This window comes from Choloepus didactylus, chromosome 2 (assembly GCF_015220235.1).
Source record: "Choloepus didactylus isolate mChoDid1 chromosome 2, mChoDid1.pri, whole genome shotgun sequence".
NCBI classification, from domain to species: Eukaryota; Metazoa; Chordata; class Mammalia; order Pilosa; family Megalonychidae; genus Choloepus; species Choloepus didactylus.
Genome location: NC_051308.1, coordinates 226,331,736 through 226,356,749, shown reverse-complemented (window position 1 = coordinate 226,356,749; position 25,014 = coordinate 226,331,736). Strand labels below are relative to the sequence as shown.

General features: G+C 43.3%; 1 protein-coding gene and 1 pseudogene across 1 annotated transcript; one reads left to right on the top strand and one right to left on the bottom strand.

Annotated features, from left to right (window-relative positions):
- Positions 1-716: 716 nt before the first annotated feature.
- On the bottom strand, positions 717-1,064 carry LOC119520445 (annotated as a pseudogene).
- Positions 1,065-3,649: 2,585 nt separating this feature from the next.
- On the top strand, positions 3,650-18,212 carry ELOA (elongin A). The gene is made up of 11 exons (XM_037828208.1): positions 3,650-3,803; positions 8,304-8,360; positions 8,997-9,103; positions 9,740-10,934; positions 11,286-11,400; positions 12,187-12,342; positions 12,448-12,545; positions 13,605-13,785; positions 14,069-14,180; positions 14,596-14,777; positions 15,703-18,212. Exons 1-11 carry the CDS (start codon positions 3,729-3,731, stop codon positions 15,762-15,764), a joined length of 2,340 nt encoding a protein of 779 aa, XP_037684136.1. The 5' UTR covers positions 3,650-3,728; the 3' UTR covers positions 15,765-18,212.
- The last annotated feature ends 6,802 nt before the right edge of the window (positions 18,213-25,014 follow it).

Below are 25,014 nucleotides of genomic sequence, written 5' to 3'. Positions count from 1 at the left end.
CTCTACAACCGCCATCTACATGTGGTAAGAGAAAGCGGCAGAGCCCAGGCCAGGAGCAGTCGAAGGGGACATCCCCACCCACCCGTGTCCCTCACTCAACACGCTGTCCAGCCTGCAGAATCTCACTTGACCATTCCAAAAAAAGGCAAGGACTCCTTTCTGCTATTGAGGACAAGATAGCTGACAGTCTTTTTTCCATATATCTTTCAATGTTTTAAATCCCCCTAAAAGGGTCAACCTGGGAATGCCCTTTTCCAAAATTAAAAAACATTTCATTTATTTTCATTATAAAAGTAGATCACATTTGTTGCAAAAACTCCAAAGGCAGACGATGAGAGCCTCCCTGCCCATCTTTCTCCCCCAGTATAGCTGTATTGCCTGCTGAGCAGGGTAGGATGAGTTCTTTAATTACTCTCACCGGTGGCTCTCTGATGCTGGCAAGAGAGCTAGAGAGTCGCCCTCAGGTTTTCAGGTGACACTCTGGACTACCCTTAAATTGAATAATAATTAGTTCATTGAATGTCACCTGTGTGCTAGGTGTTGCTAATCCATGATGGACAAAACAGGGACCTTAGGGAATTCATCTGGCATTGGACACGCTTGTGTAAAGCAAGGATTACAATGGCAACCCCCCAGTGAACATAAGCAGAGTAACATTTTTGTTTGTTTTTAAAAACAAGCTCTAACCAGTTTTATTAAAGAAATTTTTATATGATTTACTTTTCGCTGGTCTGTTCTGGCATGCTTTTAATGATATCAGAATCACCTGGATCAGTGATAGCCAGTGCACATATTCTGTAGTATTTTCCACATATTGTGCCCAATTCAGTATTAGTGCCACTGTAGTGATGGACACCAGTTTTGGTCAACCTAGCATAGGACCCTATTTCAGATTTCCTCAAGACTGGGCAGTTGTTGGTGAGTTTGACCAGTTTTGCTTTGCCTTGCCTGATCATCTTCAGAGTGTGCTTATACCCCAGAACTTACTTTCCATTTTTCATAACTAGTTGGAGCCTAGAGTTGATTGACTCCAGCAACTTTTTTATCTTTTTTGCAGCCATCATCTTCCTGCCTTGGGTGTGGGATGGCCCCTAACCAAGAGCAGCTGCCAAGATAGCCAGGGAATGAGAAAGGCCAGAGTAACATTTTTAGAACTGGTTGAAACCATTTTTTTAACCAGATATTGGAACATACATAATTAACTGCTCATTAAAGTTTTTGTGTATTTTAGTGTAAAGAGTTCTTTACTTTCTAGGTAACCCCAACTCAGGCTGACATAGATGAGGAGTGGGAGGTGGAGCACTGTGCCAGTTTGAATGTATTATGTCCCCCAAAATGCCATTATCTTTGATGCAATCTTGTGTGGGCAGACATATTAGTGTTGATTACATTGGAATTCTTTGAGTGTTTCCATGGAGATGTGACTCAATCAATGGTGAGTGAAATGTTTGATTGGATAATTTCCATGGAGGCATTACCCCGCCCATTCAGGGTGGGTGTTAATTGGATCACAGTCAGAAGAACCTCAGAGCAGCTGTGAGTGACATTTTTGAGGTGCTGCAGCCTAGAGAGGCATGTCCTGGGAGAAAGCCATTTTGAAATGCAACCTGGGAGCAAGCAGACACCAGCCACGTGCCTTCCCAGCCAACAGGTTTTCAGACGCCATCGGCCACTCTTCAGTAAAGGTACCCTTTGTTGATGCCTTACCTTGTACACTTTACGGCCTTCGTACTGTAGCTTTGTAACCAAATAAACCCCCTTTATAAAAGCCAGTCCATTTCTGGTGTTTTGCAAAAAGGCAGCATTAGCAAACTGGAACAAACACTCTCTCCAGGAGCCTCCAGCAGCATGTATGATAGGAAAGGAACTGGGCATGCATTGTTTCTTTTTATTCTGGTTGTTGAGATTGTAACATGCACCAAAAAAGTGTTCCATGGATCTGGAGTTATGTATGCCAGGTCAGTTAGTCAGCAATTCTGCTTCAAAAACTGTCCATATTCCATTATACCAGAAACTGTCTGATCACTGCATTTTCAAAATGGAAGAAATTTAAGAGATCATTCCATGGAAAGGCAATTGCTGTGCAGAGAATTTAAGAGATCATTCCATGTAACAGCGGCAGCTCCCAGGAGAAGCTAAGGCTGGAACTAGACTCCAAGTCTCCTTACACCCAATTTGATGCTTTTTCTATTACACCCCAAGGCTTGAGTCTTAGGGCACCAAGTGGGAGGTCATTAGTCTTATATGGACATTTTATCCAGTGCTGTTTATATGGCCCAGATCATGCTGGGTGGCAGAGATTCAAGGTTGGACAGGTCAGTCACTGTATTTAATAAACAAACAGCCCAGTAACAAGACAGATGAATAAATGAACAATTTGTCTATAACCTGAAAAGGACTGGTTGCTGAGGGAACTCAGGGAGGGGCACCAAGCCAAAGGGTCAGGGATGGTAGGAGAGCTTCCCAGCATATTGAGTGAAATGAATGCTTATTTGAAGAAACAACTTATAGTGAGTTATTTTTTTCCATAGCTAGGACTTGGAAGAGTGACCACTGGATTTTCCCACTTTGGGTGAGAGGTCAGGCCAGGTACATTGCTCAGCAGGAGATCTGGATAGGATCAAATCAAATCTGATCTAATCAAATGAGATACAATCAATGCTGAGATTTTAGGTTAAGGCTATTTAATTACTCTTTTTAATAATGATAATAATAGTAAAATGTAGTGCTGCTAGGATGAGAGTGATTGCTTCAAGAATTGTTTCTTGGGAAGCTCTGAATTAGGCTTTGTTGCTGATGGGCATGTCATCAGAGGAAACTGGCCATTTTTTCATTCATTCATCCAAGAAGTATTTATTTGGTGCCTATGTACCAGACACTGCTTTGGTGGGAAAGGAGACACACAGGCTATTACAATGGCTTCGTGGGGCTGATCTGTTTGACTTTAGACAGACCTCTTTTTGTCTCTGGGCCTCAAAAAAAAAAGGCTTTCCTTGGCCTTTTCAGAGATATGCACTCACTCTGGACCCAGGCTACTTCGATTCAAATTCCGGCTTCACCTCTGTCCTGTTACGTGACCACATGCAGGTTAATGTGGTCTCCCTGAACCTCAGTTTCCTTATCTGTAAAATACGATAATATCATCGGGTTATGTTGAGGCTGAAAGGAAGACAGTCCGCCCACGGGCGCACAGTGCTTATCCTAGAGTGGTCGCTATCATTGACTCCTGTTGACCCAACGGGACAACCCAAGTCCCAGGCGCAGGAGGGACCACTGACAGATGTCGATTACATCTCCGGCTGGGGGCGCGGCGGGGAAAGGTGAGTTGGGTATAAAAGGCCCAGGTCTGGCGCCGGAGCCTCATTCCATCTTAGCCTGCACACTGGAGAGCCGGCGTTCCAGGCAGTGGCTCTGCACACCAAGGACCAGAAGCAGAACTGTCCTGCGGTGATCAGCGCAGAGCGCGCGCGCCCCGACGAGTGGCCCCAGCTCGCGGCACGCGCACGCTGGCCAGGGGCTCGAGGCGAAGGGGCTCGAGGAGAAGGGGACCGTGGCCCTAGTTCTGGGGGCGGGGTCTGCGGCCGGCCAGCCCCCGCGGCCCCCCGGCCGAAGCCCGGAAGGGGCCAGTCTCGCTTCCGTCTCCGCCGGGGCGGCACGGAGGGCGGAGCTGCGGCCCGAGGACGCGACGCGAACCCAGTTCCGGCGAGGAGGCCGCGCTAGTGACAGCGATGGCGGCGGAGTCGGCGCTTCAAGTTGTGGAGAAGCTGCAGGCGCGCCTGGCCGCGAACCCCGACCCCAAGAAGGTGAGCGAGTGGGCTGCGCCGAGCCGGGGCGAGCGTTGGGCGCGGCGGGGCCCCTAACGGTCGCGGGGCTGATTCCGGACCTGCCAGGGCCGGGGGGCTTGGACCCTGAGCCAGGCCCCGCTGGACTCGCGGACCCGGGGCGGGGAAGTTCGCGCGGATCAGCCGCTGCCGGGCATCGGGACTCGGCGGGCCCGGGCTTTCCCCCTCTCCCGGCCTCCGGGACGGGGGCGCCCGCGGGCACCGACGGGATGGGGCGCGCTCGGGGCCGGACACCGCGTGCCCAGGGCTGCCGCCCCCGCCGGTCCCGGCCCGGCTCCCGCAAGCCGCTCGCCTCGGCGTCCCGAGCCAGCTGTTTCCTTTCCGGGGAGCTCGTCGAGGGGGCGGGCAGGGCGCTCGCCTCGGAGTTCAGTCCTGCTCACTCCCCGGTTCCTGCACTCCGTGCCGAGCTCCATTCCTCCCCTTGCGCAATGTCTGATTTCTTAGTGTCTTTTGATGTTTGTTCAGAGAAGGAGATGGTATTACCTTTACGGATTGGAGTCTAGGCTCGACGTGTGGTCTTGCTGTTTCCAAGAGACATTTTTATTGCTTTGCGGCTTGATATTAGAACATTGACCTTTTCGCTTTCTCAGTGAATCTCTTTCAAATCAAAACGAAACCTCCTGTCATCACAGCTGTACTCTTGGAAACTTAGGTTATAACTGAGAAAATTGATGTAGTTAGAAGTTGTAGCTGGAATTTTTTCTGGCCTTGATTTTAGAAAGCTTTGATCTGTGGTTTTTGGTTGCTGCGAGTGATGGACAACCATTTTTTAATTGTACCTAGCTAGTTAAAAAAAAGTTCAATGCAGTCGTCTCCCTTCCCTTCTTTCTGTTATCCAGCTTGCTGATTGTCTTTGGGAGAGTATCTGGTGGATGTTAGAATGTTTTCATTGAAATCCGTCAATTAAAACACCTAAGGTGTTTTTTTGACATTCTCTGTCAGCATTGTAGCTAAGAGTTCAATCTCTGAGCCCAGAGTCCCATTCAAGAAGTAATCTAGGGAGGCAGTCAAGATAAATGGTGTTGAGATTTGGTTTCTAACCCATCTACCAGCCATGGACTTTGGGGCAAGTTCTCTTCTTTGCTGACTTTGTGTCCTCACCTGCTTTTGCTTCCTGAACTAAAAAGCTGTATAAAGCCCCAATCTCATGGTAAGTGCTCAGTGGATAGTAACCACCACTCTTCAGGGGGGAAAAAAAAGTAGATTTTTTAGAAGGGCCCTTTTCTCTTCACCTTGTTCCTAACCTGTCATAGATGAGGTTTTCTCCATTTCCAAAGGCTACAAATAGCCTCTCACCATCAAGTCACTTTTAAACTATCTTCATAACTAGGCTCAAAGATCTGCTTCTTTAAGGAGCCATTTTAGTTTCAAATCTGAAAACTTAATTTTTTCAATTGTATTGTGTTATGTTTTCTGTTGCAGCTTTAGTACCTAGTGGCCAGGCATATTTACAGATTTTTTACAATAACTCTTTGTGGGCACCTAGTAGATGATCATTATTTCTGAGTACTAGTTTGTTTTCTAAACACTGTAAGGGTTGTGACTGATTTTAAAACCATAAAGCAATTCATGTAGCCACCACCACCCCCAATTTGGTATTTATTTCCATCAGATAAAAAATGGTCTATGTATCATCTTTAGTCATGTTTCGATTAGGATTTAAATTTTGAAGTAGCTTTTTAGTAGTTGGTGTGCATTAAATATCAAATAAGCAAGAAGTTTGTTTGGTTTCTCATCCTACTGAAGTATTAGTGATTTTTGTGAGCATTTGGACTTTCTCTTCTCAGATAGAAAATCACCCTGAACTTATAGCTTGGCATTGTGAAGATGAGAAAATGTTGGGAGATCATTTGTGCAAAGGGCACAGTAGTTGGCATTCAGAAATGGTCTAAGTGCAGAGGGAAAATTGCAAGCTGGCACATTGGCCTTCTTCCTCTCAACCTTCTGTTAATGCAACAAGCTCCCACAGGTTGTTCTTGAAATTGCAAGATGATTCAAAATGATTATATAGCAGTATTAAATTTGCAACCAAACCTTGAATTCAAACCATTATTATTCAAAGGGTTGATTCCACACCCATGTTCATTGATTTTCTGTTATTAATCATTGGTGTTTAACTATAACTCCGTTTCATCTTTAAATCCATCTGTGAGCTAGCCTTCCTTGGGGAGAAGTTACCAGGCAGACCAAGGCCACTTGGTTTATGTTCCTACTTATTTAATTGGAAACAGTTTTTGTGGCTGGTATAGTAACATAGCAGTTACCTGTCTGTGTTACATTTTGAATGCTGAAACTACAAAGAACACAATTCAGTGGCAGGTGGAGAGCTAGAGAGGCAACAGTATGAGCATCTTTTGCTCTTTGGGTTGAATGTGTGTGTGAGGGACAACTGAAATTCCTAAACTTGGGCTGTGCAAATGTTTGGCATTTCTCAGTGATCTGTTATCAGTTCTACAGCTGATACCTTGGTTTGATAACAGCAAGTTCCCATCTACCTGAGGTTGTCCAAAGTGCTTTTACCTTGTTATTGCTCTGTTCTTTCTTGAAATTCTTTGAAAATTGTAGGGCCATATCTGTTTGAAAATCTTGACAGTTTTAGTCTATCTGCTTCAAAATTGCACCTACTAACCTGAAGTGAAACAGTGCTAGGCTTTGAGATAAACCTACCTTCAGTGACTTCTGGCCTCATCCTTCTCTGTTAGCTTTGTAGAGGTCCTGGGCCTCTGTTCCCATGGTGACCTTATTTACTATGTGGACTCGTAACTGTTTAATAATGAATTACTGAGGAGGAGCTGGTCTACTTTGTTTTGAGTATGCTAAGAGGCTTATGAGCTACTGCACCATTTTCTGTTCCTGTTTCCTAAGGATAGCATTATTATGTTGGATGTTTCTTGTGGCTTAGTATCACATGCCCTGATAGACACATTTGACTTACTAGCTCATTAGGCAAGCTCCCTAACCTCACGGGGCTCAGTTTCAGTATCTGCAAAATGGGGAGAATGATATCTACTTCATAGAGTTGTAATGAGGTGACCATGTAAGCACCTAGCAGAGTGGCTAACACACAGTAAACGATGTGTAAATGATCCCAGCCCTCCCCTTCCAGCCCTCGCCTTCCAAAATACACATAAAAATCGTCCTGAGTTGGATGATAGGTGATCGAGTTTAAAATGGAGGATAATTTTCACTCAGCTGTGAAGGTGAAACTCCCCAGAAACATCACTTGTCTTCTTGCTTGTTCTCAGTGTCTGCCCAGTGACCCTGCTAAGTAATTATTGAAGTAGAATGACCAGAAAAACATACTCATTACTCTACCTAATAGCAATATGGCATACTAATTATAGCCTGGGCTTCACATGGAAAAAGAAAAGATCCTGTTAGCTAATATTTAAATATAAAGGTCGTCACAGTTATCGCTTTTGAACTACTTGTACTTTGCAGCGTTCCTTGTATTATAAGTATGTTTAAGTACATATAAACATTTCCTAGAGAAGTGCATAGCCAGTGATGACTTGTAATAGACATAGAGCAAGTGGGAATTGACTGAGGAATATCTGGTTGGGGATCAAGGGGAGAATATTAAAAGAGCTGTCAGTTGTTGAATGAAATGATTAATAATAAGCACTTATAGCATTCCAGTCACTATGGCCAAGGAGAGGACATGGCATTGTCTCAGTGAATTCTTACAGCTTCTGAAGAAGAGCCAGGATCCAGTCCCTGTTTTACAGAGGAGGTAACTGAGGTTCAGAGAGGTAGGTAACTGACTTGCAAAGATCACCTGGTGAGGTGGCAACAGGGCCAAACTGTGAAGCCCATCTCTGATTCTGGAAGTCCGTCTTACTAGTCCTGCCATGTACTGGTTTTGACCTAGTTTTAGGGACTACAAAAAGGAAATGGGGCCAAACCCAGATCGCTTCTTTAATCTACCCAGACATTTTGTGTTCACCATTAACAGCAAGGTTTCGATTCTGCAACTTGAAATTGCTCTTGACTTTCCACTTGTATTGAAAAACAATTCTCCTTAACACTGTGACTCTTCTTGGAAACATGATACCCTTTTCCTGTAGAGACCTCTTTCCCTTTTTACTTTCTTCTGCACCAGGTCCATAGGTAATTTTCCTAAAATTGGTTACTTTTTCATAAATTCTGTCAAAACTGGAGCAAAGTGACAGTTGTTGTTGACTTTATTATTAGAGTGGTGGCTTTTGATTCTCTTCTTTAAGTCTTGTTTCTTCTTGGTGTATAGTGATTGAAAACATGGGATCTAAAGTTACTGCCTGGGGCAAGTAACTCAACTTTTCTGAGCCTGATTTCAATATGTAAAATAGGGATAGTAACAGTACTTGTTACTGTAAAATACTTAGCCCTGAGTAAGCACTCAACTGTTAGATATTTTCTTTGTTCCAAAGAATATGGTTGGTTTTATATAAATTAATGTTAAATGTTTTATTTTCTTTGCAGCTTTTGAAATATTTGAAGAAACTCTCCATCTTGCCTATTACTGTAGACATTCTTGCGGTAAGAGTTGTATAACTTTAAACATTATAAAACTATATCCCATCCCCTTCCCACTGGGAGACATGGTAGAATAATGTTTAAGCATGGGCTTTGGAAGTGAAAGGAGCCAGACAAAAAGGCCACATATTACATGATTTCATTTATATGAAATGTCTAGAATAGGCAAATCCGTAGAGACATAAAGTAAATAACTGATTACCAGGGAATGGGGGTAATTGGGAGGAGCATGGTTTCTTTTTAAGAGGATAAAAATGTTTTGGAATTAGATAGTGGTGATGGCTGCACAATATGGTGAGTGTTCTAGAAGCCACTGAATTAATTGTACACTTTAAAATGGTGGATTTTATGTTATTTGAATTTTATTTCAATTTTAAAAAAGAATATGGGCTTTGGCATCATCCAGTCCTGGGTTTAATTAAAGGTTTTTCTTCCTGAATGTTGATATGCTTTGCTGCTGTGTATTATTAGAGATTTGAGGCAAAGATACACAGTAATTTTGCATTGAGACTTGAGAGGTATGTTTTAGGAAGGATGTATTACTGCTTGTTGAGTTTGTTGAAGCAGGAGGCCTTATTTCTTTAGAAAAATGTGAGCTAGTTTCACAACTTTCCAACAATTTCTTTCTCAAATTTGTAGGAGACTGGGGTTGGAAAAACAGTGAACAGCTTGCGAAAACATGAGCACGTTGGAAACTTTGCCAGGGACTTGGTTGCCCAGTGGAAGAAGTTGGTTCCTGTTGAACGGTAAGAACATTTCTCTTTATTTAGGTTTGCTTTAGCTTCATGGTTGAATCTGGTACTTAGATGGTTTACAGCCCAAAATTTTTTCTTTATTATTCCTTCTCTGCCTTCTTATTTAAAATATCTATTTGCTTCAGTTATAAAAATAAGTCATGATCAATTTAGAATATCAGAAAATATAGAAAAATAGAAAAATCAAAATTTCTTATAGTTCTACTATTCAGAAAATAAGTATTTTAACATTTTGGTAAGTTCCTAACTTCTTTTTAAAAGTATTTTTACACAGTTTTGTGACCAAACTATACAAATAAATCAACATCCCCTGTTTTTATATAGCAAGTCAAACATTTTTCCATGTTGGAAAAAATCTTTGTTTTCATGTTCACAATATATTTGATGTTCTTTGTTTCCCATAGGTTAATTAGTCATTTTCCACTTACTGAATATTTAAGTTTTCCCAGTTGTAAAAGGTAGTTGAGTGTCTCTGAGCATAACCCATTTTCCTTCTTCCCAGGACCTCATTTCTAACTCTGCATCCTCCTCATCTCTTTTGTGAGTTCAGGTCCTGTGATCTTATTCTCTAAACAAGGATTCCATGGAGATTCATGTCTACTTTATCTGCTTCATCTTTTACTTTAGGAGCACTGAGCCTGATGAACAGGACTTTGAGAAGAGTAATTCCCAAAAGTGCCCCAGGGATGCTCTTCAGAAGGAGGAAGAGATGGAGGGTGACTACCAAGACAACTGGAAAGCCTCTGGCAGCCGATCCTACAGCCCTGATCACAGACAGAAAAAACACAGAAAACTCTCAGAGCTTGAGAGACCCCACAGAGCCTCTCACACTCATGAGAGGAGAGACGAGAGAAAGAGGTGCCACAGGGTCTCGCCAGCTTACTCTTCAGACCACGAGTCTTCTGACTATGGCCACGTTCAGTCCCCTCCGTCCTCTGCCAGTCCCCATCAGATGTACGTGGACCATCCCAGGTCCCCTGAGGAGGACCAGGAGCCCTCTGTTGGACACCAGAAACCTGGAAAAGGCCACAGTAATGCCTTTCAGGAGAGACTGGGGGCCAGTCAGGAGCAACCCATCAGTGAACCCCAGAGTAAAGGGGTTGTGAGCCAAAACAGAGAGCACAGATCCTCCCACAAGGAAAAGCGCCTGGTGGATGCCAAGGGAGATGAGAAGTCCTCTGCTTCGAGCAGAGAGAAATCACACAAGGTCGTCTCCAAAGAGGAAAACCGGAGGCCACTCTTAGGGGAGAGCACAAAGGAGAAACCACCCTCTAGTGCTGTCAAGAAAGAGAAGGAAAGGGAGAGCAGCAGCAGCAAGAGGAAGTTTCTGCCTCCCTTGGAGGTTGCTTCAGACAACCACGTTAAAAAGCCAAAGCACAAAGACTCAGAGAAAACCAAATTGGACAAAAACAAGCAAAGTCTAGACAGCTTAGACCTCGGAAAGGGGGCAGGAGACCTGTTACCCAAGGTGAAAGAGAAGGTTTCCAACAACCTAAAGACTCAAGAGGGGAAACTGAAAACTTCTAATCTGGATAGAAAGTCAGTGGGCTCCCTCCCTAAAGCTGAGGAGGCAGATATGGATGATGAATTTGAGCAGCCCACCATGTCTTTTGAGTCATACCTCAGCTATGACCAGCCCCGGAAGAAAAAGAAAAAGATTGTGAAAACCTCAGCAACTGCACTTGGAGAAAAAGGATCTAAAAAAACTGATTCTAAAAGCACGAGTAAAAACTTGGACATAGTTCAGAAATTACCTAAGGTGAATGAAAGCAAATCAGAGAAATTACAGCCATCAGGAGCCAATTCAGCCAAGCTGAAAAAGGTAACCCTGCCAGCCCTCTGGTTACTTCCCATTTTAGGGCATCTGGCCCTGCAGAGCTCACAGGATTGGCCCTGCCACTGTTTTGTTGAACTTCACTTGGCATTTTCTCCAGCCACAGTAGCCACTAGAGTAGGTACTTTCCAAGATACCTATTTTCAGAGGTGTCTCCTTATGATGGGCCCATCTGTATTGATTTCCCCACTTAGGAGCTCTCAGACATGACTGTCCCCTTCCTGCAGCCTGGATTTGATGGTGACATGTGCTTAGTTAGCAGGGCTAGGAATTGATGGTAGGGAAGTTGCTGGGCTGGTAGAAGGGGGCTCTCCATTCACTGGTCTCTCTCCTCTACAGGCCCCCACCAATTCATTGCCAGTGTTGCCGGACCTCCCACTGCCCATGATACAGGCCAATTACCGTCCGCTTCCTTCCCTTGAATCGATAGCTTCCTTCCAACCAAAGCGAAAAGGTAAGTTTCCCTTTTTTATTTTTTTTTTAGGTGCAAAAATTTTTTTCAAAATTAGTGATCTGTTACCATAACATTATCACCTTAATATCAGATTTTGGTGCATTTCCTAAGTGTACAGGCTCTGGTGTTTGTGTCTTGGGTTTGCATCCCAGCTCTAGCTTCTACAAGTCATGAGCTTGAGTAATTTCTTAAATTCTTTGGACCTCAGTTTCATATTCTTTAAAATGGGAGTAAAAATGATATCTGCCTCATAGGGTTGTTGAGTAGATTAAAAGTGGTAATGCCAGTAAAGCTCTTAGCTCCGGGTTTCCGCATAGTAATTGCTCAGTAAACCTTAGCTGCTGCTGTCATCCTTAGTCCTTTATTCTATACAAATTGTAGGTGTTAAAGAAGAAAAATACATAATTTTAATAGCAAAAGAATCAGAAGCCATATAGGTGTCCACCCCCTGAGACTAACAGGCTTACCATGGCTCCTTCACACAGGGGCATCCTACACAGCTATAAAAAACGTGGGCCATCTTTATTTACTGACACAGAATGATTTCTCACATGTGGTGTGTGGAAAAAGTTATGTGGGTAGTGAGTGTTATTTGGTTAAAAGGGAATAAAATATGTGCTCATTTTTTGCATAAACTCTGGAAGGATACACAAGAAACAAGTAGCATTGGTTGCCTTTGTGAAAGGGAACTGGGAGGGAGGTTGAGGAATGGGTGGGAAGGAAAGTTTTCACTCTAGCTTTTTTGTACCTTTTGCAATTTACTTTCCTGTTTTTCCTGCTCTATAGCACTCTCTTCACCCCAGGAAGAGGAGGAAGCTGGGTTTACTGGGCGCAGAATGAATTCAAAGATGCAGGTGTATTCTGGTTCCAAGTGTGCCTATCTCCCCAGAATGATGACCTTGCACCAGCAGTGCATCCGCGTACTTAAAAACAATATCGACTGTAAGTTGCACACTTTTCTTGTTTGCAAGCACATTGTAGTACTGGAGATGTTACCATTGTGTGGCTTGGCTGTCATTCAATGCTTTCCCCTTTAATTCCCTGCAGCAATCTTTGAAGTGGGAGGAGTCCCGTATTCTGTTCTTGAACCTGTTCTGGAGAGGTGTACGCCTGATCAGCTGTATCGCATTGAGGAATACAATCACGTGAGTATCCTGTTTGAGGTGGAGGAGAGGACAGTTTTCTGGCTTGTATCTCCAGAAACAGCCTTGTCTCTGAACCTGCCATGGCTGAAGGGCAGCCCAGAGAACAAATCTTTTTCCTAGGCATGTTTGTTTTGCTTCTGGGCCTTTAAACAAGCATATATGTAGCACCTGCTCCTGGCATCTTTTTTTTTTTTTTTTTTTTTTTTGTGAAGTTGGTGCCCAGTGGGGCAAGGCCCGGCAACAGTAATTCCTAAATCCATTGCCATAATTCTCCAAATTCTAGAGACCCTCCCTTCCCGACCCTCTGAGGCCCTCCAACCCCCAGCATCCTACTGGCTCTGCTGATCCTTTACACCTGGCACCACTGCCAAGCGAGCCCCTGGGAATCAGCCTGCCATTGGCATCTGTCCTGGCATCTTAAATGGACCGCTTAGGCTAGAATCAAGGTGGGATTTGAAGAGGATGAAAAACTTTTCCAAGACCTCCCTTGAGTCCACCTAGTCACAAAGGTCAAGGGAGAATCTGGCAGCAGAGCCTCTGGGATCCAGGGCAGGAGGGATAGCATTTCGGTGTCTGGTGACTAGTGACATCCAGACCTGTCCACAAACCCTTCTTGTAGTGATGCAGGTGTATACTCATTTGACTGTCTTAGCTGTCTCTCTTTAATTCAGAGGTGCCTGTACCATAACATCTGCTTAGGCAGCCGCCTTCCAGTTATAGCTTATTGTAGTGCTGGGGAAATACCAGATTGGACATCATCCCAGCTCTGCTCTTTACTGATATCCTAAACCAACTTTTGTTGTCTCTTCCAGCCTCACACTCCCCTGTAGCAACTAGTGCAGTGCCTTACACTTAACATTTTTTAACTTAGTGATTTGATTTTTTTTTTAGAACTAGTAAATAAAATATTACTACAAAGACCAAAAAATTAGAAAATTAGTCACCCCCAAGTAACTAAAGGATGAAAAAGAGATATGCAAGAGTGCTTGTATATGAAAAAATATATATATGTATGTGTGTGGATATATGTATGTATGTATGTCCTGGTTCTGATTTCAGGTATTAATTGAAGAAACAGATCAGTTATGGAAAATTCATTGTCACCGAGACTTTAAGGAGGAGAGGCCAGAAGAATACGAGTCTTGGCGGGAGATGTACCTGCGGCTTCAGGAAGCCCGAGAACAGCGGCTGCGGGTACTGACAAAGAATATCCGACATGCACATGCCAATAAGCCCAAAGGTAAGGGACGTGGTGGGGGGTGGGCAGAGTAAGACAGTGGGCCTTTTGCTCTGGGCTGCAGCAGAGTCTTGTTGGACCCCACTAGTGCCTAAGTCTCTGGCATTTGTAGAAGGGGTGGGGGTGTTTCTGATATACCCCATACGGCTCTACAGTGGGGTTATCAGGGTTGATAATCCTTTTGAGTTACTTGAAAGGGCTTTACCTCTTAATAGTTTAGATTATTTAAATAGCAGTAGCATCTCTGCTCAAGACAGCAGATATTAATGTACCTTTTTCTCCATAGGCCGACGAGCAAAGATGGCTTTTGTCAACTCTGTAGCCAAGCCACCTCGTGATGTTCGAAGAAGGCAAGAGAAGTTTGGAACAGGAGGAGCAGCTGTCTCTGAAAAAGTCAGGTAAGATCACTGCTCCTTTCCTGGTCAGGGAAGAGAGACCCAAGAACTTGTCATCGTCCCTAAAAGGCAGCCATAGGGACAGAAAGATAATCATTTTGGGGTGGGGCAAAAGCAAGGCAGCGCCGAGTGTGGGCTCTGGAGTCAGGCCTTGACCAGCTCAGGAAAACTTTGCCTCCGTGAGCCTCAGCTCCCTTGTCTGCAACATGGGGTGGATAATTGTTCCTGCCTCTTGGGGTAGTCAAGAGTAAATGGACAAGAGGTCAAGGGCATCTCTGAGTCACCAGCAGAATCCAGGGTACTGGGGTCCACTTAGCCAAAGCTCCCAGAGTGTCTTCAAACAGGCCAGCTTTGGGATGCTCCTGCTGGGGCAGATGTACTCATGCTCATGACTGACCAGCTTCATTCTGTGTTATAGGGTCAAGCCAGCCCTGTACCCCACAGGAAGCAGCCATGCTCCCTCTAGCAGTGGCAGCAGCAACAGCTTTAACCCCAGCACTGAGGAGCTGGCCTATGACGGTCCAAGCACCAGCAGTGCCCACTTGGCACCAGTGGTCAGCAGCACTGTTTCCTACGATCCTAGGAAACCAACTGTGAAGAGTAAGTAGGGTTTCCTGCTCAGGTGTTGCAGAACGAGCATATGAAGCCCTTCATTGTCATTGTCACTGTATTGTGTTTTTTTGTAGTGGATGTAGCATGCGGACAATGCCTTGCAATGGCAGGTCTAAATGTTAGTCCCTCCTTTTACCTGCCTTTCTCTGCTTTGTCCATAGCGCACAAGTCTTTTAAATGAGCATAGTGAATATTCATTTTGCTTCTCTCCTTTTTTTTCACTTAAATGTAAACCTGTTTCTCCAGGCAATGACATGGGTTTATAATTGTTTTTAGTGGCTGACAGTCCATCTTATTGAGATTTTATAATTTTATAGTCCCAGCTTCCAGGTATATATTTTATGTCTAGTTGGGTCTATTTTTAATTATTAATTTTACTACCACAGACTCCCCAGTATCCTATGGGGGTATCCTAATTTAAGAAAAGCATTAATTATTCACTGTGGGGCCTGTGGGAAGGCTGGCTTACACTTAAGCTGTACTCAGGTACCAGCTGAGAGTGTAGGGTAGCCCTCCCTTGGTTGCATTTGCATTTAGCTAGTTTTAGACCTTTGCTGCATTGGTTTTGGTGTTTGTGAGGCAGAGTTCATTTATGGCTGCGTATGGCCTTTAGAGTCTGCCACTTAGAGTATAACCATGGGCAAGTTGTCCAGCCTCCAAGCCTTGGTGCAGGTTGTTAGAATTAGAGATGGCAATTTTTACCAGCAGGTAGGTGCTCAGTAGGCATTAGGGTGGGTGTGCTGCTGCTTTTATTACTGCCCTGCATGTTATCTTGCTGTGAGCAGATCGTTACAGCTTGTATCCATTTGTCTGATGGTGCAGCTAGAGCAGCAAGCCCCTGCTGTCATCGTAAATGTGGTTTATGTCTAAGCTGCCAAGAATCTGAAACCGAGTGCCTCATTTCTCTTCACAGAAATTGCCCCAATGATGGCCAAGACAATTAAAGCTTTCAAGAACAGATTCTCCCGACGATAAACTGAGGACTTGCCTTGGAGCTGGAATTGGGTGATGGGGGGTGGAACTTCAAAGGAGACCCGAATCTTTTGCTTTCTGGAACTTTTTGGTCTCCGAATTCTGCATGGTTTCCAGGTTTTACACTTGTGAACCTGTGTGCACAGCCACTGCCTCCCTGCCTGGAGAACACTTCGGAATTCTGAAGAAGATGTGAAGTCTCAGTCTCACTGAGGATTTTAAGGTCAATGATACTTTTGTTGTTAACTAGCCTCTTTGTAAACTATAAGACATAGTTTTAATTAATAAATACTGTCCCCAGATTGTATTTATATTACCCCCAGTATTTTTTTTTTTTTTTTTTTTGTCCTCTACTCCACACTTAGCCTTTTGTTTTCAGAGTCCCTTATTAAACTTAGGACAAAAGCTTATAAAGCCATTCCCCTGTCCCATTTCGGCTCTCTTGAGTGGACTTTGATCCAGAGGGAGGATTGGCATCCCTAGTGCCTGTGTGGTGCCTGCTGCACATTGGGCAAGGATTTGAGTCCAGGGCTACCTGTCCTGAAGGGGATCCTTGATTTGGAGGCAGGATGTATTCAAGTCAATCTCCTCATCTCCAAGACCCTTCTCAGTGTTGCTTTAAGTTCTATGCAGGTGCATCTCTTTCTTACTCATCAAAATAGTATTTATTGAGATTCCTTGTAGAGGTCTAAAGTCTTTCCACCATACTTTTTGCCAATTTCCACTTTTTTTCTCTTGTTTTTGAGGTTTAGTGGAGGACAGAACCTGTGGGAGATTGATTTGCACAGAACCCAGCATTTTACAATTTCCAGTTGCCACCTCAATATTTGAGTTGTTTTTTTCCTCCCTTATTGTTCCTTCTCCCCAATAATATGGGGAAAAATAAGACACATGGCAGAGCTTCTCGTCGCCCCCAATAAGCCAGCACTTTAACCTCTTGTTCCCTGTGAATTGCAACCAGAAGCAAATGGTTTTAGAAATTGTAATGCTGTGTTGGAAGCTGGTTTTGTTTTTGCCTTTTTTAAAAAAAGTAAGATCATGTGAATGGAAGAGCATAACAGTTTGCTATATTTTGTAGAGAACTTTGCAGCTGAAGCACTCTCTTTTGAGTGTTTAAGCCAGAATTTGGAGAGAAGGGCCAACTTGGGGAAAGTGTCTGAGCTGTAGTGTCAGGATGGGTGAAAACTGTATCAAGTTTGGGAAGGCAGGACCTCACTTCCAATGGCCTTAGGAGCAAGAACAGAAACGGGAAGGCTGTTGAACACTTATAGGAATCCACTGATTGTGACCAGGAAGAAGTAAATGCTATGAATTTGAGATGCTCATCGTTTAGATATCTGAGAAGCAGACTGAGGGGATGGTGAGTGTGATGGTCCCCGGAGCTTGGCAGTCAGTCCCTTGGACAAGGTCTCTCAGCCCTGAGGCCCACTGTTTTTAAACATCCTGGAGGCTTCAGGCTAATTTGAAGATTCCAGAGCAACGCAGGGAATCTATACAGCGTGTTTCCTGAGGGTGCAACAGCTGTGCATTGTTCAGCCGGCCACTGGGCAAGGTGCCTGTTGCAATGGGACTCACATTGCCGTGTTTTCATTTGCTGTACTTCTGAATTGGGTAAAGCATTATTTCTCTTGATTGTTTATATTACCATCCCACCTCTTTCCCCTAGTCTGCTCCCCAAATATGATGTTAGGAAGCCTCTCACCTGAAACCAAATGTAAATTTGGGTAAGGTGCCAGACATCTGTTGCCTAGAATAGCTTCCTCTAGGTGTCTGCCACCTGAATTTGTCTCTTAGCTACGTGTGTTCAAGCTTTTGTCAGTTTTTCATATTTCAGATTCAGTTGTGTGTGATATAATTTTCTTTATTAGGAGTCTTTAGGCAGGGAGGGAAGAAAGGACACACATGTCAAATTTGTTAATCCAACATCAATATCCATTTTTGGCACAAAGATTTTTTATCACCCCTGTTTGCATAGAGCCATATCTTTTCTCATTCAACTCTTCATCCTCCGTCAAGATTGTCTGCATCAGGGATGTGACTTGGTGAGAAGCGTAAAGATGGAAGAGGAAAAACCTAATTTTGAAACAAGCTTCTCACCTGGGCTATGGAAATGGCTGCAGAGCAGACACAGGAACCTTTGGACTCATTTGTGAAAACTTGTGCAATTTTTTTTTCCTCTGCTACACTACACACAAATCACCAAATTACAAATTAACCCTTTGTGATCCTTGGTGTAATGAACAGTTTCTTTGGGGCTTTCTCTTTCTTTCAGGGAAGTGGGAGGGAAAGGAGCAAGGTGTAATCCTGCTCTTCATTTGTATTTTGGTCCCAAAATGTAAATACAATTTTCTATGTTACTTTTTTGTGGTAACTACCCAGATGAATATTTTAATTAGATAAGTTATACGAAAAGGAAGGAAAATTCCATGTCTAAATAAAACAAAAAACCCATATACTGTTTGTTGTCTTTCTTCCTTTATCCTTTATTGTGTCAGAGAATCAGAGAATGGAAACCATTCACAAAGATGTCTCGTTCCTGGGCTATGAGGCAGAATTCTTTTTTTTTTTTAAATTCAGTTTTATTGAAATATATTCACATACCATACAATCATCCATGGTATACAGTCAACTGTCCACAGTACGATCATATAGTTATGCATTCATCACCACAATCTATTTCTGAACATTTTCCTTATATCAGAAAGAATCAGAATAAGACGAATAAAAAATAAAAGTAAAAAAAGAACACCCAAACCATCCCCTCCATCCCACCTTATCTGTCATTTAGTTTTTATCCCCATTTTTCTACTCATCCATCCATACACTAGATAAAGGGAGTGTGATCCACAAGGTTTTCACAATCACTGTCACCTCTTGTAATCTACATTATTATACAGTCATCTTCAGGAGTCCAGACTACTGGGTTGGAGTTTGGTAGTTTCAGGTATTTACTTCTAGCTATTCCAATACATTAAAACCTAAGAGGTGTTATCTATATAGTGCATACGAATGTCCACCACAGTGACCTCTCGACTCCATTTGAAATCTCTCAGCCACTGAAAGTATTTCGTCTCATTTTGCATCCCCCTTTTGGTCAAGAAGATATTCTCAATCCCACGATGCCGGGTCCAGATTCATCCCCAGGAGTCATATCCTGCATTGCCAGGGAGATTTACACCCCTGGGAGTCAGGTCCCACGTAGAGGGGAGGGCAGTGAGTTCACCAAGGCAGAATTCTTAATCCTAGGGCTGGGCCTTAAAGGATGTTGGGTTTCTGTCTGTAGCATAGCAGGACTGGGAAAGGGGAATAACGGGGAAGGAGCCCTGTGAACAAAGGAGCTCATCAAATACAAGGATCAGTCAGATACTGTCCCTCGTTACATTTCATTATATTTGGACTAAGCTATTAACCCCATTTTACAGTTTGAAACTGAGGCTCAGAGATGAAAGAACAGCCAAAGTCACATAGCAAAGTAAGTAGCAAAAGGCTATGAAACCAGGGTTCTCTTGCTGGAAGGTATGTGCATCATGAACACTAACAGAAAGGCTGGGTCAGCAAGGATTGAACAAGAACCTGTGTTGGCCCTGGCTGAGCTGTAGATTTTGCATTTGCTAATGGCACCAAGGGCTTGGCTTCAACTACAACCAAACCTCTTGCTATCTCACAGCAACACTGTTATCCTGGCTTCTCTCTTAAAGAGGGCATCCTTGATGTATGATCTGGGACTTATTTTTCCCAATTATTTACTGGATCTAATTCTCACTGTTAGAAATTGCTTTGGATTGAAGATAATTATGGAACACAATATTTGTTGGATGAATTTACCCAGAGTTTGTAAGTTAGTCCTTTGTCCCTTCTTCATTAATTCAACATTTGCTGAGCCAGGACCTGCGTTAGGCTCTGGAATGCAATGCAGAGTAATGCAATGTTAAGTGTGGTGCTCAAGGTCACTATTCTGCCTTACACTGCTGGATTATCACAACGATCCTGCAAAGTAGTAGCAATGGCCCCATTTTAAAGATGAGAAAACTGAGGCCCAGAGAGATTAAGAACCTGCCCAGAGTCACACAACCAGTGAGCAGTGGTGCTATGTGTTGGCCTGACTCTAAAGCACATGCTCAGTCACACCTGTCATCTCATACACAAATACACATGTTCAATGTGAGACTTCGTAAGCAAAGCCAACCTGCAAAGGTAGGGAAAGCAACGCTCTCAAAAAAGATGCCCAGGCCAAGGCCTGGTCAGTTCTAAGAGTGACTACTGTCTGCTACATGTGATTGATGCCCAACAGAATCCTATATCTGGCTTATCACCTGGACAGGTGCCCTCTTCTCAGGGTTTCTCATTCACTCAAGTCTCTCCCTAATTATTTGACTAAATGGTGAAATAGGCAGTTTGTCTTATAGGCCCCCATCTTTCTATGATGTCTGCTATCTCAACCTTTTCAAAAACTGCTGAGGAAAGTTCCAGCCACCAAAATTATGGGTTGTCTAGCTGAACCTGTTTTTCTCAAGCATAAAATCTCTGGAGTTGGGGCCCAGGAGTATGATGATTTTTTAATAAGCAACCCAAGTAATTCTTAAAATGTACACTGAAGTTTGAGAACTACCACTCTGGAGAATTTGTGATGAATCATGTAATAGCTCTTCATAGCTGGCCCATGGATAATTTAGTCACTCAGCAAATACTTGTGTTAATCCTCCTCTTTATCACTGAATAAGACAGACCTGGCCCATGCCCTCTAAGGGCTTTCATCTAGTAGAGGAGACAGGAATCACATAACTGCACAAATAATGGTTTCATTTACAGACTCCTCCCCCTCCCCCCCCCCCACCCCCGTAGAGATTCTGGTTGAATAGTCAGAGGTAAAACCTGGAAACAAGTACTTTTTTATAGACCACTCCAGTGAATTTGATAAGCAGCGGAGTTTAGGAATGCCTGGTGTGGTGGAAAAAATCATGCATGAGCTTTGGGATTGGTCAGACCCAGGTTCAGTTTCCTCATCTGTAAAATAGGATAATTAAGATATCCCACAGATGGGAATTCAAGTTTAGGGTCACAGGTTAAGAACTATTTTGAGGTCAGGAAGTCCTTCCCGATAACTGAAATCTTGGCGACTGCTGCCCCAGACAGGGTTAATTCGACTTTAGCCTCTAACAGTCACCAAAAATAAGGGCAGACTTTACCGAGTATCTTCTTGTCTCAGGAGACACAAACTCAAATAGCGGGGGCCTGGTGGAAGGCAATGGGGAGCGGTAGGAACAGAAGAAAAATGAGAGCTATTTACAAGCTCCATCTGGTTGTTTCCAGGTGGAAGGTAGGTTCTAGGGTTGCCCTATCTTCTGAGATTTAAAGGAAAGACAGAAATCCAGATTTTATGTAAATTTTTGGTGATTAAAATCCTGTGCCACAGTTCTATGCAATATATTAGAAAGCCTATATGAAATGGATAATTTGATAGAAAAAAAAAAATACAACTGAACAAAACTGACCCCAATGGCAAGTACAAAAAGAAATAGATAAATTAGTTATAGAGCATCCTCCAAAATAAATCTCCAGATCCAAGATGTTTCATGGGGGAATTCTTCCAACTTTTAAAGATCAAATAATACCAATGCCAATTAAACTATTCCAAAGCAATAAAACAGAAGGAAAATGCTACCAAAAAGAGTATAACATTGATCTCAAAACATGATTATCCCAAACATGAGCAAACAGAATCCAATGATACATTAAAACAAATTTTAAAAATCATGGCTAAGTGGGGTTTATGTAGAATTAGCAGGATAACCAGATTCTGTATTAATCAGGAAAGGCTAAGACAGTGGTTCTCAATCAGGGGTGATTTTTGACCCACAGGGGACATCTGGCAACATTAAGAGACTTTTTGGGCCTTGGGGGGTGCTACTGAGATCTAGATAGTAGAGGCCAGGGATGCTGCTAAACATTTTATAATGCGCAGGACAGCTTCCCACCACAAATAATTAACCAGCTGTGATGGTTGGGTTCATGTGTCAGCTTGGCCAGTTGATGGTGCTCAGGTGTCTGGTCAAGAAAGCACTGTCCTAATCATTACCGCAAGGATTTTTGTGGCTGGTTAATAAACCAGAAGGCTGGTTTATTCAATCAAGTCAATTGATTGCATCTGTGGCTGATTATATCAGCGAAGGGTGTGTCTTCCACAATGAGAGAATTCGATCAGCTGGATTTAATCCAATCCATTTAAGACTTTTTAAGGGAGAAGAGAAAGAACTTTCACTTCTTCAGCCAGCCACCCTCAACTGGGGAATTCATCAAAGACCTTTATCGGAGTTGCCAGCTCGTGCATCCTACAGTTGCATGAGATACTTGGATAAAATCTCATATTTACAGATCTCTCCTGTTGGTTCTGTTTCCCTAGAGGACCCTAACTAACACACCAGCTTAAAATCTCAATAACCAAGGCAGAGGAACTCTTGATTAGGTTATGTTGCAGTAACAACCCCCCAATCTCAGTGGCTTGAAACAACAAAGGCTCATCATTCGCATTACTTGTCCATTGTGGGTCTTTTGGGGGCTCTACTTTATGTTTTCCTCACTCGGAACCCCGGCTAAGAGAGTCCGCATCCAAGGCAAGGGCAGAATATTGCACTGGCCCGGAAGTTATGTCTGGAAGTGACACCCGTCACTTCCATTATATTTCATTGCCTGCACCTAAATTCAAGGGGGCAGGAAATACAATTCATCCATGTGCCTGGATGCAGAGAACCGAAGAAATATTTGCTAACAGCACCAGAGACTCCAAAGGCAAACTTAGCAGCCAGGGCTCTCTGGTAATCCACAGGCTCTCTGCTAAGCGCAAGGAGGTGGAGTCTTGAACCTGGAGTCTTAGTTTTGAATTCCACACCTCCTAGCTGAAGGACCTTGAGCAAGTCACTTAGTCTCTATCTGGGTTTTTTCCTCCAAAAATGAGGAAAACACATCAACCTTGTAGACAGTCATATAATAATTTAATGAATTAGGGCTTGGAACAGGGCTTAGCACATAGAAGGCACTCAGAAGATGTTAGCCACAAGGATGACAATGAAATAGGTGAAGCTCTCAGGCTAGAATGGGCAGTTAGTAAAGGATTGTTATTGTTATAACTGAAGCTCTGAGGAAAATGAGTTGTCCAAGGTAACACAACTAATAAGTGCAGCATGGTGGAGTCTGAACTCTCAGTCTCAGCCTGGTACACAGTAACTCTCAATAAATGTTAGATAATGTTTAGAGGAGGTTCAGGGTGGTTGAAAGCATGGCCTCTGGAGGCAGACTGTGTGGATTAAAATCCTATTTCCATTATTAACCCAATGTGTGACCTTGGGAAGTTACTCAGCCTTTCTGTGCCCTGTTTTCTCATTTATAAAATGAGGATAATAGTTTACCTGCAATTATGAAGATTAAAAAATAACATAGATAAAGCCTTTAGCACAGTACCTGGCACATTCTAAGTGTTGTACGGTTTTAGCTATGGCTGTTATATGCTCATTTTGCCACAAAGAAGCATGCAAAAGTAACCAGAAAAACAGTTTGTTTCTCCCAGCCTAATTGATACAGGAGAGAAGGGAAGATTGATACAAATTGAGCATTCAATGTTTGCAGATGGTTCCTGGAAATGGAAGGAAAAAAAAGGAAGATTTTCCTACCTGCCCCAAGGAACTGCTAGAAGTCAGTGAGAGACACCCTCCTCCCCTTGTTCTCAGGCACCCCTGACACACAGGAGTGCAGGAGAGGGGACAGTAAGCACAGGCATAAGGCTTTATTCCGAGATCACGGCTAAGCCGCCTTCCAAATCCATCTCCTCTAACAACTGCAGTTTCCCATACAACCAGAGGGGGGCGCTGAGCCAACAGTCTTGTTCCTGGCAACAGTAACAGCCGCTGTTTAACTTTTTCTTATTGACTAGGTGTTGCACAAAATATTTTTGCTTTCATCATCTCATGTTACCCTTATAAGAAAACCCTACAAAGTAGGTACTTTTATAATTTCCATTTCATAAATGAGAAATCTGAGGCTCAGAGATGTTAAGTAACTTGCCTGACAGGCCACCCCTAATATTTGTGAGACAGAGGCAAGTGTACAAATGGAGGCATACTTAAAAAGTTATAAATGAAGCCAATGAAGGGTTAAAGAAAATGTGTTCTATTCTGCTATCATGACAAATAAACCTTCACAATGAACTGGAAGACCAGACTCAAATTTTGAACCCTCTCGGAGCTCTGTACTGAAGGGTGGTGGAAGCAGGGAGAGCAGAAACCCAGTGCCACTCCCCTGGTCTTCATATTCCCAAAGTCATCTGCCTAGCAAGGCGTCCTGGGCACACACATACAGATGCCCTAACTGGTATGCTCACACTCCATTCCAAGGTTTCTAAATCAAAAGAGTCCATCAGGTATCCAGCACAACAAATGACAAAAGAGCCACCCCAAAGCACAGCATCACAAAATTTCAGAATATCAAAGACAAAGAGAGGGTCTTAAACCATACAAAGAATCAGGAATCAGAACAGCATTGCACTTCTCAAAGCAAAAAGATATCTTCAAAATTGTGAAAGGATTCTATCCACAGCCAACTTATTGATTAAATATGAGGAGAATAATGACATTTTCAGTGGTCACTTAATATATATGGTTGTGTGGCAGCCAGCCTATAAGACGGCCTCTAAAGACTTCCACCCTTGGTATTCACATCTCTTGTAGTGCCTCCTACACTGAATAGGGCTGACCTGTGGAACCATGAGATAATGCAGAATTGAAAATACGTGACTTCTGAGATTAGGTCATAAAAGACATTGTGGTTTCCATCTTGCTCTCTCTCGGACCACTTGGTCTGGGGAAAGCCAGCTACCACGCTGCAAGGGCACTCAAGCAATCCCACGAAGAGGTCCATGTCAGGAGAGACTGAGGCCTCCTGCCAACATCCTGTCATGTGAGGGAGCCGTCTTGGAACTGCATCCTCCAGCCCCAATTAATTCAGATGACTACAGGTTCATGAGAGACCCTGGACCAGAGCCACCCAGCTGAGCTGCTCCCAAATTTCTGACTGTCAGAAACTTTGAGATAATAAATGTTCATTGTTGCATTAAGTCATTAAGTTTGGGGCAATTTGTTACACAACAAAAGATAACTGATACAGGTATACTTGGGGGGGGGGTGGCCACAGTATTTCTCCACCCCCACCCCTTGCATTTGGATTCCACCACGAAACTTGTTTTGGCTGATGGGACATTTGCAAA